Source organism: Physeter macrocephalus, chromosome 4 (assembly GCF_002837175.3).
Source record: "Physeter macrocephalus isolate SW-GA chromosome 4, ASM283717v5, whole genome shotgun sequence".
NCBI classification, from domain to species: Eukaryota; Metazoa; Chordata; class Mammalia; order Artiodactyla; family Physeteridae; genus Physeter; species Physeter macrocephalus.
Window position 1 is genome coordinate 103,948,785 of NC_041217.1, and position 20,114 is coordinate 103,968,898.

Below are 20,114 nucleotides of genomic sequence, written 5' to 3' on the forward strand. Positions count from 1 at the left end.
TGGTCATGGTGAGTATCATTCTTTTGATGTGCTAATGAATTCAGTTTGCTGGTATTTTGTTGAGGATATTTGCTGATATTCATCAGGGGTATTTGTCTGTAGTTTTCTTTTCTTGTTGCGTCTTTGGCTTTGGTATCAGGGTAGTGCTGACCTCATTACCCTGAATGAGAATGTGTTTGTGCATGTTCTTTTATCTTCAGTTCTTTAGAAGAGTTTGAGGAGAATTCTTCTTTAAATGTTCGGTAGAATTATCCAGTGGGGTCATCTGGTTCTTCTTTTCTTCATTGAGAGGGTTTTGATTACTGCTTCAATCTCCTTACCTAGTTACAGGTATGATCAGATATTTTAGTGCTTCATGATTCAGTCATCGTGGTTATGTGTTTCTAGGAATTTATCTGTTTCTTCTAGGTTGTCCAATTTGTTGGCAGCTAATTGTTCATAGTAATGTCTTATAATCCTTTTGGCATTTGTTATAATGTCCCCTCTTTCATTTGTAATTTTATTTGAATCTTCTCTCTTATTTTCTTAGTCTAGCTAAGAATTTGTCAATTTTGTTGATCTTTTAAAAAACAAACTCTTGGTTTTGTTGATTTTTTTCCCCCCATTTCTGTTCTTTATTTTATCTCTGCTTTATTCTTTATTATTTCCTTCCTTTTGCTAACTTTTGGTTTAGCTTGTTCTTATTTAAGTATAAAGTTAAGTTGATGATTTAACATCTTCCTTTTTTAGTGTAAGCATATAAACTTCCCTCTTAGTACTGCTGTCACTGAATCCCATTAGTTTTGGTATGTGTGTTTTCATATTTATTTGTCTCCTAATATTGTCTAAATTCCCTTGTGATTTCTTCTTTGACCTATTGGTTGTTTAAGAGTTAGTTGTTTAGTTCTTGTATTTGTGGATCTTCCTGTCTTCCTTTGGCTTTTGATTTCTAGTTTCATTTCATTGTGGTGAGAGAAGATAGTTTGCACGATTTCAGTCTTAAATTTGGTAAGATTTATTTTGTGGCCTACCTTATACATATTTTTGATGTGTTATGTTTACTTCAGGGTTTAATTCTGAAGCCTTTTTTTGTTTTTTGGGTTTTTTTTGTGTATGTGTGTGGTACGCGGGCCTCTCACGGTTGTGGCCTCTCCCGTTGCGGAGCACAGGCTCCGGACGCACAGGCTCAGTGGCCATGGCTCACGGGCCCAGCCGCTCCACGGCATGTGGGATCTTCCCAGACCGGGGCACGAACCCGTGCCCCCTGCATCGGCAGGAGGACTCTCAACCACTGCGCCACCAGGGAAGCCCCTGAAGCCTTTTCTAATTTGTCAGTGTTTAATTTTCTAAAATATGTTCATGCCTTTTCAATATACTTAAAATACTTGAAAAATGAAGACATTACTTTTTATTTATTTTTAAAAATAAATTTATTTGTTTATTTATTTATTTTTGGCTGCGTTGGGTCTTTGTTGCTGTGCACGGGCTTTCTCTAGTTGCAGTGAGCAGGGGCTACTCTTCATTGCAGTGCATGGACTTCTCATTGCAGTGGCTTTTCTTGTTGTGGAGCACGGGCTCTAGGTGTGTGGGCTTCAGCAGTTGTGGCACATGGGCTTGGTTGCTCTGCAGCATGTGGGCTCTTCCCAGACCAGGGCTCGAACCTGCATCCCCTGCACTGGCAGGCGGATTCTTAACCACTGTGCCACCAGGGAAGTCCCAATATTACTTTTTAGAAATTTTAGATTTATAGAAAATTTGAAAAGAATAGTGCAAAGACTTCCCACACTCTCCTTCTTCCCCCATGCACACTTTGTTTTCTCTATTATTAACAACTTACTTTAGTCTGGTACAATTGTTATAGTTAATAAACCAATATTGTTACATTGTTATTAACTAAAGAACATAGTTTATTCAGATTTCCTTAGTTTTTACCTGATGTTCTTTTTCTCTTCCAGGATCCCATCCAGGATACTGCATTACATTTAGTTGTCATTTCTCTTTAGGTTCTTTAAGGCTTTGTTTTTGATTACCTTGACAGTTTTGAGGAGTATTGGTTAGGCATATCGTAGGATTTTCCTCTACTGGAATTTGTCTGATGTTTTTCTCATGATTAGACTGGGATTATGAGTTTTGGGGAGGATATATTTGACATTTTAGTTTGCAGTTTTCTCTTAAAATGTACCTTTTGAGGTAAAACCAGTTATATCAGTTACTTTAAGTGTTTTCTCTTTTCTGTATCCCCCTTCCAGTATTCGCCTAAAGAATATCCTAATTATATTATACTTTTAAGGTATGGATTTAAAAGGAACTTTCTATCAAACTTCCTTATAAAATCCACCTTTTAAAAAAATAAAGTGTTTAAAATGGCCTGGTTTGTCTCTTTGGGGAACAGATACAATTAAAAGTGGATTTTTCCCCCCAGACTTTGAAATATAGCTGTGAGCAGAACAAGGTAAAAAAATTAAACAGCTAAAGTCAGTTATTGTGTGTAGTATTTGTGTATGCTTTTGTTTTGTTTATTGTGGTAAATGTACATATAATGAAACTTAACATTTTAAACATTTTGAAGTGTATAGCTCAGTAGCATTAAGTACATTCACTTTGTTGTGCAAACATGTATATCCATATCCTTTTGTATTGGTCTGCTAGGGCTGCTATAATAAAAAACCACAGATGAGGTGGCGTAAACAACAGAAATTTGTTGTCTCACAGGTCTGGAGGCTAGAAGTCCAAGATTTGAGAGTTAGGTTTGGTTTCCACTAATTCCTGTCTCCTTGCAGATGGCTGTTTTCTCACGGCCTTTCCTCTGAGCCTGCATCCCTGGTGTCTCTGTCTTTTCTTGTAAGGACACCAGTCATATTGGATTAGGGCCCTACCCTTATGACCCTATTTAACCTTAATTACCTCCTTACAGGCCCTATCTCCAAATACAGTTACATTGGGAGTTAGAGCTTCAGCATGGGAATTTTATGGGGACACAGTTCAGTCCATAACATCTTTTATGTAGTGTTTCTAATTTATCTCCCAGAGAACCTGCCATTATCATCAATATATTAGTTTCTTAGGCTGCTCTCACAAATTATCAAAAACCAGATTGCTTAAAATAATAGAAACTTAATTCTATCACAGTTCTGGAAGCCAGAAGTCTGAAGTCAGTATCACTGGGCAGAAATCATGGTGTCAGCAGTGATGATCTTTCTCCAGACTCTATAAGAGAATCTTTTCCTCTCCTTGTCTCAATTCTGGTAGCTGCTGGCATTCCTGGCTTTGGCTGCAGTCTTCAAGGCCAGTGTTTTCATATCTCTTTCTGCTCTGTCTTTACCTTCGCTGTGTATAGTCAGATGTCTCCATGTCCTCTTCTTTATAAGGATACACGTGATTGTATTTAGGGCCCATCCAGATGATCCAGGATAATCTCTCCATCTCAAAATCTTTCACTTAATCACATCTGTAAAGACACTTTTTTTCTTTTGCCATATAAAGTAAAATTTACAGGTTCGAGGGAGTAGGATATGGATTTCTTTTGTAGGACCATTTTTTAGCCTATCATACTGAGCAACTCATAGTAGACTTCTGATGTTCCCACTTTGATTTATAGTTCGTTTGTAATAGGTCTCAGTATCTAGTTCTGGGTGGGTAAAGGCTGGTGGCAGTGGGTGGCAGAATATTCTCATCTCTTCTGGACATTATGCAAAAAATTCTAGGCCTGTGTTCTCAGTGGGTGGTCCCAGAAGTGTCAGCATCAATATCACTTTAGGAACTTAGAAATACAAATGATCAGGCTGCAATCTTAGACCTGCCAAATCAGGAACTCTGAGGGTAGGGCCTAGCCATCTCTGCATAACAAGCCCTCTGGGTCATTCCTATGCACCCTGAAGTTTGAGAACCACTTTTCTAGATTATTGACATTATTAGTATTAAAACCATATTCCCTATCCTCTCCAAAGTTTTTCTGCTTAATGCTAATACTTAAATTAGTCTAGGATTTATTGTCCACAAACTTTGTTTTCTGTAGAGATACAAACATTTAGTACCAAATCTTGGTACTGATAATCCGTGAAATTAATTCATTTACTCAATAAAAGGTTGCACTGGGCTAATTTTTGTCAGTTGTATTTTACTTAGATGTAGTCATTTTATAAAGTAATGTTACTGGGATCCAGAAGTGATATGAATTTTTTCTCTAGTCCTTGAAAATGTGGATAAACTTATTAGCCTGAATTTTACTTTATCTTCTGTATCCCTGTGTACATTTGGGGATACAATACAAAATTTCTAATCTTTCATTCTGCCTACATTGTTAGGCTTTTATTATGTGCTATCCAGTGAAAGTGCTGAAATGAGATAAATGAATTCTTTTCCTCAGTGTGTCCGCATTGTAGCTCAGAAAACACACAGGTAAACAGAATTGACATAGAGCTATCACTAGTTGCTATAACAATTGAGAAACACAGCTTTACATAGTTGAAGAAGTTAAAGAAGGATCTGCCAGGGTGACTGAGCTAAATATCGAAAAACTAGTAGAAAGGTGTTAGCAAGGTTAAGGAGAGAGAGAAAGTAGGTATAGTTCACCATGTGAAAAGGCAGGAAAGCTGAGAGAGCATATGGGCTCTTCTGGGAGTTGTAGGGGTTTAGTATAGTAGAAACGTGGAGTGAAGGGGAGAGTAAAGATTGGGCATAAATAGATAAGACTTAGGTCATTGATGAGTACTATTGAAGGCCTTGAGGCATAGATGTGATGTCTTCAGGGTAGCCATTGCAAAATGATTACTTACATAGTTATGGGAAGGATGAATTTGAGAGGATAGTGAGTCTAGAAATAGAACAGTTACAGTAATCTAGGTGAGAATAGTAGTAGATATGGTGGTGCCATTTTTTGAGAATAAAAATTCAGAAGAGTAACAAGCTGGTTTTAGGAATGGGGGAAAGGTGATGTGTAGAGTTCAGGGTAAGATATATTGAGTTTCATCATTTGTGAAGTGTGATAAAATTAGGGGTGGGTAGATTTTTGACAAGTAAATTTTCAGTGGAGTGTTGGGGTGGAGGTCACCTTATACTAGATTGAAGGCTAAATTGAGGAAGCAGGAGAGTATCAATATACACTATTCTCTAGAATAATCTTCCCTGGCATTTAGTAAGTATTTAATCAGTGTTAGCCATTATTATGGCTATTAACATACACTTTTATGCCATCTCTTGTTGTTTTTTTTTCTTCAACATTTTGGTGTATTTTTTGGTATGTATGTAATAATATTAGATAAACATTGATATAGATAGAAGTGTGTGTTTTATTAACAAGTAATAATTTTAATTATGCTATTGCCATACTATTAATATTAATGAAAACGAGAACTAAAAAGTTTGTTTCTCATTTGAATAGATGATTGTTCCTCAAAAAATGGTACTTAGCAATAGTTTCCTGAAGGTTACTGTAATAATTCAATTTATAGTTTTTTAATTTAAGAGAATAGTGTATCATAGATGTATTTATTCATACCTGAAGGAAAAAAACTAAATGATTGCCTTTACATGTATTCTTTCAGGTTTGATTTAATTTCGAATGAGATTGTTCTTGCAACGAGATGTTAATAAGACAAAATCAAGGTAAGTAGAAGGCAACTTTGTTAAATATTACATATCAAAGTAGGAATAATACAAAAAATTTATGTTGAAAAAGCGTGCCTCCAAATCCAAAATCAATGAGTTTTTAAATTAAATTTTGAAATACAAAGAACCAACTTTTTGATGCACTTGGTCCAGTTGATTTGATGGAAGTGAAAATACAGGTGTCAAATTGTGCAACTAAAGTATGCAGTTTCCAGTGACTGTTAAACACTTTCAGAAATCAAGTTGATGTTTGGTTTAGCCACTCGGAAACCAATTCAGTAAGAGATTTGCTAGGTTGCTTCAGTGTTCCCTTCTTAGTGGGTTATAGTACTTGAGTAGTCTTTGCTTCTGTGCATTTTACTTTCTTATTTCCATTAACAAAGAAAGCACTTCTACAGTTGTCTGAATTTGCCAAATTATGACTTCTGTATGTTAATATAATGTTCAGAGTTATAAATGATTGTTTTAATATTTTTTTGTATCTCTACTGAATGACTTCTAATTTAGCATTCTGATCTATTTTCATTTTTTAAGACTGTTGACTTCAGAAAATTGAATTGTGATCATGTACTTTTGGTCTGATATGTGAAAGATTGCTTTTTTAATAATATAAGTTTTTGAAATGTTAAAAAGGTGCATTTACTATCTGTTGGTAAGTGAACATGGCTTCAGGATATAAACAGATTAAAAAAGAATACTTTGATTCCATTGCAGTTAACTTGGGTCTTTCTAAATCTAACTAGATGTTTCAGCTGTCAAGAACTTGCTGATCTCAATGGTTAAAAAAAAAAAAAAAAAAGCCTAGGATGAGAAGTGCTGTAGTTGAATTATGTGCAGTTAAATAGTGTATTCTCAATTAGTGGTTTAGGCATAATCTGAAGGAAAGTTTCCATTTTATTGGTATTATGTAGTAATAATAGTAGTGGTAGTGTGGAGAATACTTACTGTATTAAGTGCTTCTCACACCTTATTAATCTTTATGGTACCTCCTATAAGGCAGGTACTGCTGTCTAGAAAATTTTTATTTTTTGGTTAATAGTGAGCTATTTCTTTTTCTTTAGAAACTTTATTTTCACAGCATTTATTATAAGGAACACTTGCCTATATATCTTTCTGAAGGGGAGAAGAAGCTAGAGTTTTGTACTTAAAGTCTTCTAGTGATTTTTGTTCGCTAGTTGAATATGGTGTCTATTAGAATGTTTGTTCTGATTTCTTACAAGTTAGATATTGCTCATGGGGTGACACTGGTTTAACTTATTCTGATTTTATTCCAGCACGATTATGTATCACTTTTCTTTTTTGGTTAAGGTATAATTTACATTTTTATTCAGTTATGTATGGTAAAATGTGCAAAATTTAAAGTATAGAGCTGAATGAGTTTTTATGTATATGTTTACATGTATAACCACCATGTAATTTAAGATGTAGAACACTGTCATTGTCCCAGAAAGTTCCTCGTGCTCTTTCTTTTCCAATCCAATAGCCTTTCCCCCAAGGTAAGCATCTTTCTGAATTCTGTCAGCATAGCTTAGTTTTACCTGTTCTTGAACTTTATGTACATAGAGTTATGTAATATGTACTCTTTTGTATCTGGCTTTTTTCATTCAACATAATGTTTCTGAGTTTCCTCCATGTTGTTGTGAGTACCAGTAGTTTATTATTTTTTATTGCTGAGTAATATTCCATTGTATGACCATAATACAAATTTTTATGTATTTTCTCTATAATTTTGTTTATTGTATTCTCCATGTCTCTGACCTCACTTGCCAACTTGCTACACTGCTTTCCTTCGTCTAGTTGTCTCCTTCATTGTCACCCATCACCTACACAATAAAATGTAAACTCATAACATGGTATATAATGATCTCACTGCAGCTATTCCAGAATGCCTAGAATTATCTGAATAAACCAAATATGATGTTCATAGTGTTAGTTTTAGTTCTGTGTATATGTTGTCACTCTTTCCTACCCCCTTACCTCCCCAACTGCTAATGTCTTTTCTCCTGGTTGTCAGCTAATCTCCTGAAATAGTCCATCTCAAGCATCATCTTGTCCTTTGAGCCAGACCTGGCCATACTGCAGTAGTCTGTTTTCCTAACTAGACTGTGAGCTCTTTGAAGGTAGATACCATCCATATCTTATTTATCTTAGTAGCACAGTGCCAGAGTACTGTGTATAGTTAGTGATTTGTTAAACATAGAACAGCCAACAAAATTCTCTCTCTAACACTAGGGGTTCAGAGTACTGGCTGGAATGGGATGAGAGCATTGGCATTTCAGTTGCTGTTGGACTATAGGAAAGAGCCAATGAAGGTAATCCAGAAGTAGCATTACAGGCATTTTGGAAAGAGAAATAAAATATCCTCCTAGTCTTCTTTCAGTCCAGTTGGAATAAAATGGCTAATGTTCTTAGTCCAGACCTTAAGGAAGGTTGAGTGTCATTGATTTTGATTACTCTTTCCAAATAAAGGCATTAATCCATGCTATGGAAATTGGAGTATTTGCTACTAGAAGTATTCTCTTTGTGAGTTCCTACTAGTTATTTCTTTCATTTAAAGATTTTAAAAGATGTGTTAGACTAATACAGGTAGAAGATTAAGAAAACTGGTCACATCTTTAAGAAGTGAAGAAAACTTTTCCTCATTTTCCTGGGGGTAAAAAACTGTTGGAGTGGAGGAAAAAATTGAATCATAGTCTGGAATGGTAACATTTTTGATTCCTATAGCTTAGGAAGCTTGCTGTTTGCTGAGAAGTATTTTTAAAGATTATGTTTTATCATTATAGATCTGTAATTTATATAAACAATATGCTTTCTTAAGAAATGAAACTTTAAAAAAATTTTAAAGCATTTTGCGCTAGTTTTCTTCTCTGAGGTTTGGAATTGGACTAGTTGGGTTGGCTATCATAGTCACCTGGACTTTTTTTATGCCTGAAACTTTATTGCCTTCTAGCAAGTCCAAAGCAAGGAGAGGTTCTTCCCCACTGGGATCAATTTGTTGCTTTCCCTCTCTGCAGCTTCTACCATAAAGCTTGAACACAGAGTTGGGCATTGACCCCATCTCGTGCTGTTCCTTCTGTCTCCCTGCAAGGATTTTTCTTAGACACAGATTCTTATCAAATGTAGAACCTTGGTTATTTCTTTTATCTCATTCTGGATGTAAAGTGTGTTTAGTTCTCTTGTTGATAAAATTTGAGTATTGAGAGAAGTTTACCCTTGAGATTGCTTGACTTATGTGTCTCTAAGAGATTTTAGACTAGTTTTTCTTCTCAGAGGCTGACAGGTATACCTCAGTTTCAGACACTTCCTCTTCATTTTGTACTTCAATATTTAACACAGTCAGATGCTGCTAAGCTTTTTTATTTTGCAGAATTCCTGAATCCAGGGATTTAAAGTTCTTTATGAATGTCTCATATTAGTTTAATTTCATTAATTTCCAAATTAACCTTTCCGTGCTTCCATTCTTTAGTAGTACTGTAGATATGCTTCCCTTTGTTGTACTGTGAAAAAGAAAACTTTTTAATTAATGAAATTGTTTGTTTCTAATTCTACATAAGATTGCACAATGTACATTCAACCTTTTCCAAATATATTGCCAAGTAACATTTAGTACTTTCAAAGCTTTATCTTTTTATATAAAAGCCACATATGCTTATATGTATAAGCAGACAGTACAGAAATATTTAAAATAAGAAGTAAAACTCTTCTCTCTTGCTCAGCCCTGTACTCCCCATAAGTTATCCAAAATGGCTGGTATGTATTCTGCCTTGTTTTGTCACTGTTTTCCAATATGTCTTGGACATTTTTTTCATATATGCATTACATGTAATATACCTGTTTCCTTCTTAATAAATACTTGGGTAAATCTCAGGGGTTTTTTTTGCTGCTAGAGCAGTGCTGCAGTAAATATTCTTAACTATATCATTGTGATTGTGTGAGAATATCTATAGGATAACTTGTAGCAATGGATTACTGGGTCAATGGATGTGTACACTTTAATTCTGATATATATACTGCAAATGAGATTGTACCACTTAATATTCTATTAGCAGTTTTTGAGAATATTTGTTTTCCCAGACCCTGCTAAATATTAACCAGTGTTTTAATCTTTGCCAGTCTGATCGTTGAAAAGTGGTATTTATTTGACTGTGCATTTCTTTGTGAGATTCTCAAAGGCTTGAAATATCACCTTCATCATAGCTTAATCCATTGAGAACATATAATTTGCAAAAGATTTTTTTTTTATTGTTAAATCCATCAATTAACATACCTTCATGTTTTATGTACTGCCTTCAGTTACTTAATATTGAATAACCAGATTGTTTGTCTTCTTTGTTCCCTTCATAAAGCTATTTATTTAGGATAAATATTTTCTTATGATGAATTTCTTTATAGTTTGCTACAAACTAATGTCAGCATAGTCTGTAGAAAGAAAATAAAAGCCATTACTAAGTATTAGGTAAATTAAGTCTAGATTAATAGCATGCTACCAAAATCTGTTGTCTCTTGGAACTCAAGCATTTGAAAACTTTCCTTGTTTGTCATTATTTTTTTGCTGCCTTCAGCAGTAAAGAAAAAAATGTGGCAAATGTCATTCAAATATGTAAACAGTAAACCATAAAACTGTCCTGTCAGACCAAATAATTTTGGAATTGCTGTAGTTTAGTCTTCTATAGTAGGTCTAAACTGTAAATAAAGGTGCTAAATAAAACAAGGCATTCAGTAAGCCTTTATTGAAACCTAACGTTCTAGGCACTATGCTATATGTTAAGTATGCATTGGTAATTAGAATCTCAGTTCTATATAATTAATTATAAGTCATGAACAGAATACTGACTGGTATGTATAGGGGAGTATAGTGGGACTAAGGAGGGAATTTTGAAGGAAGATAATGAGAAAGGCTTTATAGAAGAGGTGATATTTGAATTGTACCCTGAAGGAAAGAATAGAATTTTGATTGTAGGATGACCTTGGGAAAGTATGGACAGAGGGGTGTGAACTGAAGCTCTTATTTTAGTTTCCAGAAATTATTTTGTGAAACAGTTTCATTTAACTGGATGTCCATATTGTCAGAGTTACTGATATTTACTTAAGTGTACTCAAGTTTACAATTTACTACAGCCTAGGAATTCATTGCTTGAACTACTTCCTTGTTTGGCTTTTTCAAACTTTTTTTTTACCAAGTCTGATTTTGAACCCACCAAGTAATAAATTATACTGTAAAAGGCTCCATACTGATCATTAATTTAAATGTTATAATATTACATTTAAGGGTATGAGGTTCATAGTAAGAAAAGAAAAAAAACTGGCTTGAGGTCAGGTAGATAGTTGCAAAGATGGAATTAGAACCTGTCTTCTGACCTCTGATCTACCGTTCTTTTGAGATGACCATTAAAGCAGACATTTGAAACCTTTTAGAGTCTCCTAGCTAGGCTGGGGACTGTGGGCCTCTCACGTGATGGTAAATATTTGTTTAATGTTTTGTTGATTCATTCAGTGTTTTATGAACTGGTTGCTATAGTTAAATTGGTTGTAGCTCATACTTGATACTAGTTACTAGTCTGAGGAGGAAAGATGACTAAATATGTAATTACAATCAAATGTGATTAATGTTGTGATAGTCTGTGTCCTGGATTACAAAGACCATGTCTGTTTTATTTATTGATATATAAGCACTTAGGACAGTATGTTTATTAAATGATAAAAATTTATTGAATGACTAAATGGAAATATGGAAAGGCCTCCCAGAAGAAGTGACACTTAAACTAAAACTTGGAGGAACTTTTGGTGATTTGTCTAGATAAAAAGTTGGGGAAAGACTCTTGTTAGTAGAGGAAGTGGCACGTGGAAAGGATGAGAGGTAAGAGAAAGGGAAGATTGGTGGAACTGAAAGAAATATGGTATGTCTTGAGTGTAGTGTTTTACATGCAGTGAGGCTGAGAGGAGTGGCTAGTGTCAAGAGATAAGACAGAGTAAGGCTTGAGCTATTTTATTGAGGGTCTTATAAGTCACTTTAAGGAAGTTGGATTAACAGAGTGGTTGTAATGGAAAAGCTGTAGTTGGATTTAAGAGAGATTTAGACAAGAAAATAGATCAGCTTTGGTGATGAATTGTAAAGGAATTGGTGGTAGGAGAGTAAGAAAGGAGTTGAGGATGATATCCATGTTTCTGGCCTGGCAGTAGTGCGATATTCACAGATAGGAACGGTAGAGAAGAAGCAGGTTTGTAGAGAACAAGAGCTAAATTTTAGCTATATTGAGCTTGAAGTAGCTCAAGACATTTGAGTGGAAATGTCAGGTGGCAGTTAGATGCCAGAGACCTGTAACTTAAAGAGATCTGAGAGTCATCAGCATTAAATCTTCATAATATCTCACAAATTTATTTTTTGTTTTGATATCTCTCTGCAAGATATTACAAAGCATCTTTATATATGAGCTATTCAGTTGACCTAAATATTGTTGAAAATGAGTTGCTGCATATAAATTTATGAGCTGCTGTTTTTATTAGATTCTAGTCTCTGCTTACTCTTAATCAAACAAGATTTAATACCATTAATGAACAATTAATCATACTATTGATGGCAATAGTCTTACCAAAGATACTTGAATAGCCTAAGGATATATTAAATGTGTTAAATCTTGGATTTCCATTAATAGTGTCTAATACATATTAGCTAAATATGAACTCTGATATTTTATAATTTAGATATTTTCCTGCCTGTGTAGCAAAGTTTAGGTTAAAATGGTCATGAACTCTTTTTTTTTTTTTTAATATTTATTTATTTATTTTCTTCCTTTCTTTCTTTTGGCTGCATCTGGTCTTAGTTGTGGCATGCAGCAGCTTCGTTGAGGCATGCGGGATCTGTCATTGCAGCGCACACGGGCTCTTCGTTGTGCCGCGCAGGCTTCTCTCTAGCTGTGGTATGTGGGTTTTCTCTAGTTGTGGTGCGCAGGCTCCAGAGTGCGTGGGCTCTGTAGTTTGTGGCACGCAGGCTCTCTCGTTGAGGCACGCGAGCTCAGTAGTTGTGGTGTGCGGGCTTAGTTGCCCCACGGCGTGTGGGATCTTAGTTCCCCGACCAGGAATCAAACCCGTGTCCCCTGCATTGGAAGGCGGATTCTTTACCAGTGGACCACCAGGGAAGTCCTGGTCATGAAGTCTTTAGGTTAATTGTGATTCAGCAAATCATTAGGAAAAAAGGTATATGTGACAGTAGGACTTTGCCTACTTCGTTCACCATGGTATACTCACCATCTAGAGCCGTTCTTGGCACAGAGGAACTCAATAAACATTTGTTGAATAATCAGTCAATGTTTATATATAACGTTTAATATCTAATCAAATTTTATTTTTAGTCAAATGACAGGTGTGGCAGACAAGTTAGTTCTTCCAACTTAAAAGATTATTCTTTTACTTGAGTAATATTTCCCCCCTTAAATTACCCTGTAACCATTCATATTTATACTGCCTTCCTTCCATTCCAACAAACATATTTCACTTTCTAATCAGAAATATTTTTTTCAATAAATTTATTATATTTCTTTATTTATTTTTGGCTGTGTTGGGTCTTCATTGCTGTGCACGGGCTTTCTCTAGTTGTGGCGAGCAGGGGCCACTCTTCGTTGCAGTACGTGGACTTCTCACTGCGGTGGCTTCTCTTGTTGTGGAGCATGGGCTCTAGGCGCACAGGCTTCAGTAGTTGTGGCACCCAGGCTCAGTAGTTGTGGCTCGTGGGTTCTAGAGTGCAGGCTCAGTAACTGTAGTGCATGGGCTTTAGTTGCTCCATGGCGTGTGGGATCTTCCCGGACCAGGGCTCGAACCCGTCTCCCTTGCATTGGCAAGTGGATTCTTAACCACTGCACCACCAGGGAAGCCCTAATCAGAAATATTTTTAATGATATTATTGAAACATGTCTTCTACTAAAATCACAATCAGTTTGGATACTTTCATTTGTGTATTCTAACATCACCATATTTAAACTGAATTAGTCACCTTTACTCTCAAAACCTGTTCTTGCTAGCGCCCCATTCTCTTGTCATTGAGACCAAAATCCCTCTGAATATTTACACTGCTTACTTTCTGTCTTAAAGATTTGGTTAGTTACTAGGTCTTTTTGCTTTTACCTTGTCAGTGTAATGTGTATCTTTCCTTTCCATTCCCATTGCTGTTTTGTTTATCCTCTCTATTGTATTCATCTGTGAGTGATATGTCTTTGCTCACTTCATTTTATTTCTGTAAGATCATTTGATTCAGTTTTTTAGGAAGTTACCCTAATTACATTATTTGCTCAAAAAAACACATTTAACAGCTCCTTAAGGGTAAATTTTAATTTTTAAAACTTACATTCAAGAGCTTTCAAATTCATGTTCCAGTCAACTTTAATGTTTCCTCTCCTACTGTTTTTTTAAATAAACATTTTGCTGTAGCCTAATTGATTATCATTGTTCTTGGAAAATCCTGACACTTTCACAGTTACTCATATCACCACTCTCATCCTCAGTTCATCTGTACCCTTGAAATTTAACTCATCCAAGAAAGTTCAACTTAAATCTTGGCTCTGTCTTGAGGCCATAGTCCCTAGGAAGTTACTTTCTCTGTATATCTGTGATGATTGTAAACTGAACAACCTATTGATTCAATGACTTAAAAGCATGACAAGATAATAAATAAGATACTAAATAATAACATCTCCTACAGTACCCTTGGCAGGTGATAGGCTCTTATATTTTTTGACTGACTGATTAAAACTTAAACTATGATAACTTTAGATTTATTTCATAAACAAAAGTTTATATAATGTTTACTGTCTCCACAGTTGACAAACAAGCAGATTTTTTAAATCTGATTGATTAAAACCAAAACCATGATAAGCCCAGATTTCTTTTATTTAACATTATGTAGTGCTTACTATATGCCACGCATTGTTATAAGTACTTTATAAAATATCAACTCAATCCTCAGTTTTCAGGTAAAGAAACTGGGATACAATGAGTTTAATTGACTTAGCAGTGGAAGGGCTGAGAATTGAATCAGGTAGTCTAGCTTCAGAGTTTATGCTCTTAAAGGCTTTTTATACTGCCTCTCATAAGAGCTGTGGAATAATTTTGCTATGAAGAAAAGAAACCATGCATAAAAAGCTGTAATCAAATATGTAGTCTTATCTCATTTAGATTCTCACCCATTTCTCCTTCACCCTCAGGAGAGGGTATTATTTTGGAGCAATAATACAGTATTGTTGCCCAACTACTCTCATTGGTAATTTTATTTATTTTTTATTTTTTTCATTGATAATTAAAAAAAATTAATGTTGATACACTTTCACACTTAGAAAAGTTACTAGATAGTATAAAGGGCTCCTCTGTACTCATACCCAGATTCACCAGTTAACATTTTGCGACATTTGCTTTATTTGTGTTTTCCTTATCTGTATCTATACACGTATTTATTTGTTGTCATTTTTCTCCTGAACTATTCGAGACTAATTTGCAGACATCATGTCCATTTATCTGTGAATACGTCAGTATCTATTTCCTAAAAATAAGGACTCTGTCAGTAAACGTACCATTGTTGCAGTATTATTGTCCTATCTAATCCATAGCTCATGTTAAAACTTTACCAGTTGTTTCAGTAATGTCCTTTATATCATCTTTTATTTCTCTTTAATGATCTTGGCATTTTTGAAGAGGGCAGTTTAATTTTGATGTAATTGTAGTTTCACATGCAGTTAAAAGAAATAATACAGAGATCCCTGTACCCTTTACCTAGTGGTAACATCTTGCAAAAACCGCAATACAATATCATAAGCAGCATACTGACTTTGATATAGTCAAGTTATGGAACACTTCCCTCACAAGAACCCCGAGGGATGCCTTTTTATAGCCAACTTGCTTCCCTTCCCCTGGTCCCCTAATCCCTTGTAACTAGTAATCTGTTTGCCATTTTTATAATTTTGTCATTCCAAGAACGTTGTACAAATGGAATCATACAGTATATAATCTTTTGATATTGGCTTTTTTCAGTCGGCACAGTTCCCTCAAGATTTATACAAGTTACTGTGTACATCGATTTGTTCATTCCTTTTTATTCCGAGTAGTATTCCACGGTGTCAGTGTACCACAGTTTATTCGCCTATTGAAGGACATCTGGGTCAATTCCAGTTTGGGGATATTATGAATAAAGCTAATATGAACATTTGTGTATAGGTTTGTATGTAAACCTCAGTTTTCATTTCTGTAGAATAAATGCCCAAGAGTGCAATTGCTGGGTTGCATGCTAGTTGCATGTTTAGTTTTATCAGAAATGGCCAAATTGTTTTCCAGCAGTGTATAAACGATCCAGTTTCTCCACATCTTTGCCAACATTAGGTGGTAGATGTCACTTTTTTTTTTTAGCCACTTTGAAAGGTGCGTAGTGATATCTCAGTTTGCTTTTAATTTGCATTTCTCTAATGGCTAATGATGCTTAACATCTTTTCCTGTGCTCATTTGCATTTTTATATTGTCTTAGGCAAAATATCCGTTCATGTCTTTCACCCATTTTCTAATTGGGTTTTTTTGTTTTTTTTATATTGAGTCTTGAGAAGTATATACTCTACCCACTAGTCCTTTGTCAGATACGGGGCTTGTAAATGCTTTCTCCTATTTTGTAGCTTGTCTTATCTTCTTAACATGGTCTTTTGAAGAGTAGAAGTTTTAAATTTTGAGAGGCCCATCAATTTTTTCTTTTTGAATTGTGCGTTTGGTGTCAAGTCGAAGAACTCTTTACCCTAGATCCCGAAGATGTTTTTTGTTTTGTTTTGTTTTCTAAAAGGTTTATAGACTTGCATTTTACATCCAAGTTCATAGTGATCCATTCTGAATTAATTTTTTTCAAGTTGTAAGACTTAATTCAAGGTTTTTTTTCCCTTTGCCTATGAGCATCTAATTGCTCTAGCACCATTTTGTTGCAAAAGGCTACCTTTCCTCTGTTGACCTGTTTTGGATCTTTGTCGAAAATCAGTTGGGCATATTGGTGTGGATCTATTTCTGGGTTCTCAGTTCTGTTCCTTTGATCTATATGTCTATCCAATACCGTGCTGTTTTGACTACTGTAGCTGTATAGTAGGCCTTAATTTAGGGTAGAATGATTCATCCCACTTTATTCTTACAGATTGTTTTAGCCATACTAAGGCCTGTATCTTTTCATATAAAGTTTAAAATAAGCTTACACGTATCTACCAAAATCTTTCCTGGGATTTGATAGGATTTGCATTAAACCTATAGATTGATTTGGGAAGAATGAAATTGAAATCTTTACTATATTGAGTCTTCACTCTATCTTCCATTTATTTAGGTTGATTTCTTTCATCAGCATTTGTAATTTCACCATACAGATATTTTACATGTTTTGTTAAGTTTGTACCTGAGTGTTTCATTTTATTTGGATTGATCGTTAGTGGTATTGTGATTTTAATTTCAGATTCTGTATGTTCATTGTTAGTATATAGAAATGCAATTGCTTTTTTTCCTTTGAGGGAAAATTCACCTAAAATAAATTATTAATTTTAAAGTATAAAATTCAGTGACCTTTTAGTGAATTTGCAATATTGTGCAACCATGACCTCTAACTAGTTCCAAGATACTTCGACACTCCCAAGGAGGAGATCCTGTACCCATTAAGTAGTCACTATTCATTCCTCCCTCCTCCCAGCCCCTGGCAACCATGAATCTGCTTTCTATCTCTGTGATTTTCCCTATTCTATATATTTCGTGTAAATAAGATCATACAGTATGTAACCTTTTGTGTCATGTTTATTTCACATAATGTTGTTTAGGCTCATCCACTTTGTAGCAGATGAGTACTTTATTCCTGTTTATGCCCGAGAAACATTCTATTGTATGACTATGCTAATTTATTTATCCATTCGTCTGGTCTGTGGATGGGTGTTTGGGTTGCTTACACTTTTAGACTATTGTAAATAGTGCTGCTGTGCACATTTCTGTACCTTTGTTTGAATATCTGTTTTTAATTCTTTTCTATATATATGTAGAAGTGGAATTAATGGGTCATGTGATAATTCTGTGTTTTAACTTCTTGAGGAACCGCCACACTTTTCCATGGCGACCGCATCAGTTTATATTCGCACGAGGAATGTACAAAGATTCCTATTACTCTGTATCCTTGCTAACACTTATTATTTTTCAATTTTTGGATTATAGGCATCCTAGTGGGTATGAAGTGGTATCTTATTGTGGTTTTGGTTTGCATTTCTTAAATTACTAATGAGGTTGATCATCTTTTCATGTGCTTCTTGGCCATTTATAGATTGTCTTTGGAGAATGTCTATTTAAGTCCTTTGCCCATTTAAAAAATTGGATTGTTCATCTTTTTGTTGTTGAGTTGTAGGGGTTCTTTATATATTCTGGAGACTAGACCCTTATCAGAAAAATAATTTGCAAATATTTTCTCCCACTCTATAGAGTGTCTTTTCATTTCTTAACGTCCTTTAATGCACAAAAGTTTTCAATTTTGATGAAACCCAATTTATTGTTTTATTTTTTGTTGCTTTTGTCATATCTAGGAATCCATTGTGAAATCCAAGGTCACGAAGACTTTTTCCTATGCTTTCTTCTAAGAGTTTTATAATTTTAGCTCTTATATTTAGGTCTTTGATCTATTTTGAATTAATTTTTGCATATGGTGTGAGGTAGGAGTCCAACTTTATTCCTTTGGATGTGGATATCCAGTTATCCCAGCATCATTTGTTGAAAAGACAAGACTTTTCCCATTCAGTGGTCTTAGTGCCCTTATTGAAAATCAGTTGGCTATTATGGGTTTATTTCTATACTTTCAATTCTATTCCATTGGTATATCCTTATGTCAGTACCATATTTATTATTGTAGCTATGAAGTAAGATTTGATTTCGGAGATTGAGTCCTCTAACTTTGTTCTTCTTTTTTAAGATTGTTGTACTGGCTATTTGGGATCCCTTGCAAATTCATATGAACTTTAGGATCAGCATTTCTATTTCTGACAAAAACACTGTTGGGATATTGATGAGGATTGCACCGAATCTGTAGATGGCTTTTAGGTGGTAGTATTGCCATCTTAACAATATAAAGTCTTCCAGACCATGAACACAGGATACAGGATGTCTTTTCATTTATTTATATCTTCTTTAATTTCCTTTAACTATGTTTTTTAGTTTTTTTGTATATTAATTTGCTTCTTTATTTAAATTTTTCTCAAGTATTTTATTCTTTTTGATGCTATTGTAAATGGAATTTAAAAATTTCATTTTCAGATTTTTCATTGCAGCTGATTTTTCTATATTCGTGTTGTTGAAAAATAAATTGCAAAAAATATTGCAATTTTTTCTGAACTTGTTTATTAGCTCTAATAGGGGTTTTTTGTGTGTGTGTGTATTATTTAGGGTTTTCTTTATATAAGATCATGTAGGCTGCAAGTAGAGATAGTTTATTTCTTTCTGATCTGGATGCCTTTTATTCCTTTTTCTTTCATGTTTGCCCTAACTACAACCTGTTATACAATGTTGAATAGAAGTGGGAAGAACAGACCTCCTGTCTTGTTCCTGATCGTAGTGGGAAAGTTTTCAGTCTTTCACTATAAAGTGTGATGTTGGCTGTGGGTTTTTCATAGATGGTCTTTATCAGGTTGAGGAGCTTCCCTTATATTCATACTTTATTAAGTGTTTTTGTTATGAAAGGGTGTATAATTTTGTCAGATGCTTTTTCTGCTTTTATTGAGATGTTCTATTGGTTTTTGTTTTTCAATCTGTTAATGTGGTATGTTACATTGGTTGATTTTCTTATATCAAACTACCATTGAATTCCTGGGATAAATCTTAAATGGTCATGATACATAATCATTTTAGTAGGTTATAGATATATTTTGCTAGTATTTTGTTTAGGATCTTTGCATCCATATTAATAGGGAATCTTGGTCACTAGTTTTCTTATCTCATGATGTCTTTGAAATCAGTTTAATGGTGGCCTTATAGAGTTGTTAGAAAGTGTTTCCTCTTCTATTTTTGGTAGAATTTGAGGATTGATTATTAATTCCACTTGAAATGATTGGAAGAGTTCACTAGTGAAACCATCTGGTCTTGGGCTTTTTCTTTTAGGGAGATTTTTGATTACTGAAACTATCTCTTTACTTATTATAGGTCTTTTCAGATTTTCTATTTCTTCTTGAGTTATTTTTGGTAGTTCATGTGTTTCTAGGAATTTGTCCATCTCACCTAGGTTATTAACTTGTCAGTATACAATTGATTGTAGTACACTCTTATGCCCCTCTTACTTCCATAAGGTTGGTAGTAGTGTCCCTCTTGCATTTCTAATTTTAGTAACTTGAGTTTTCTCTTTTTTTTTCTTGGTCAGTCTAGCTAAAGCTTTTTCAGTTTTATTTTATTATTATTATTTTTTTTGTGGTATGCGGGCCTCCTTCTGTTATGGCCTCTCCCGTTGCGGAGCACAGGCTCCGGACGCGCAGGCCCAGCGGCCATGGCTCACGGGCCCCGCCGCTCCGCGGCAT

General features: G+C 34.7%; 1 protein-coding gene across 13 annotated transcripts in view; it reads left to right on the forward strand.

Annotated features, from left to right (window-relative positions):
* Window positions 1-20,114, forward strand: part of ZNF644 (zinc finger protein 644) — a 115,870-nt gene that overhangs the window by 30,650 nt on the left and 65,106 nt on the right. For all 13 annotated transcript variants that reach the window (XM_028489164.1, XM_055084478.1, XM_024119637.3 and 10 more), the window contains one exon: window positions 5,523-5,583. In XM_028489164.1, the coding sequence (XP_028344965.1) occupies window positions 5,540-5,583 (44 nt within the window). In that variant the 5' untranslated portion in view covers window positions 5,523-5,539. Of the gene's footprint in view, window positions 1-5,522; window positions 5,584-20,114 lie in introns of those variants that run through there.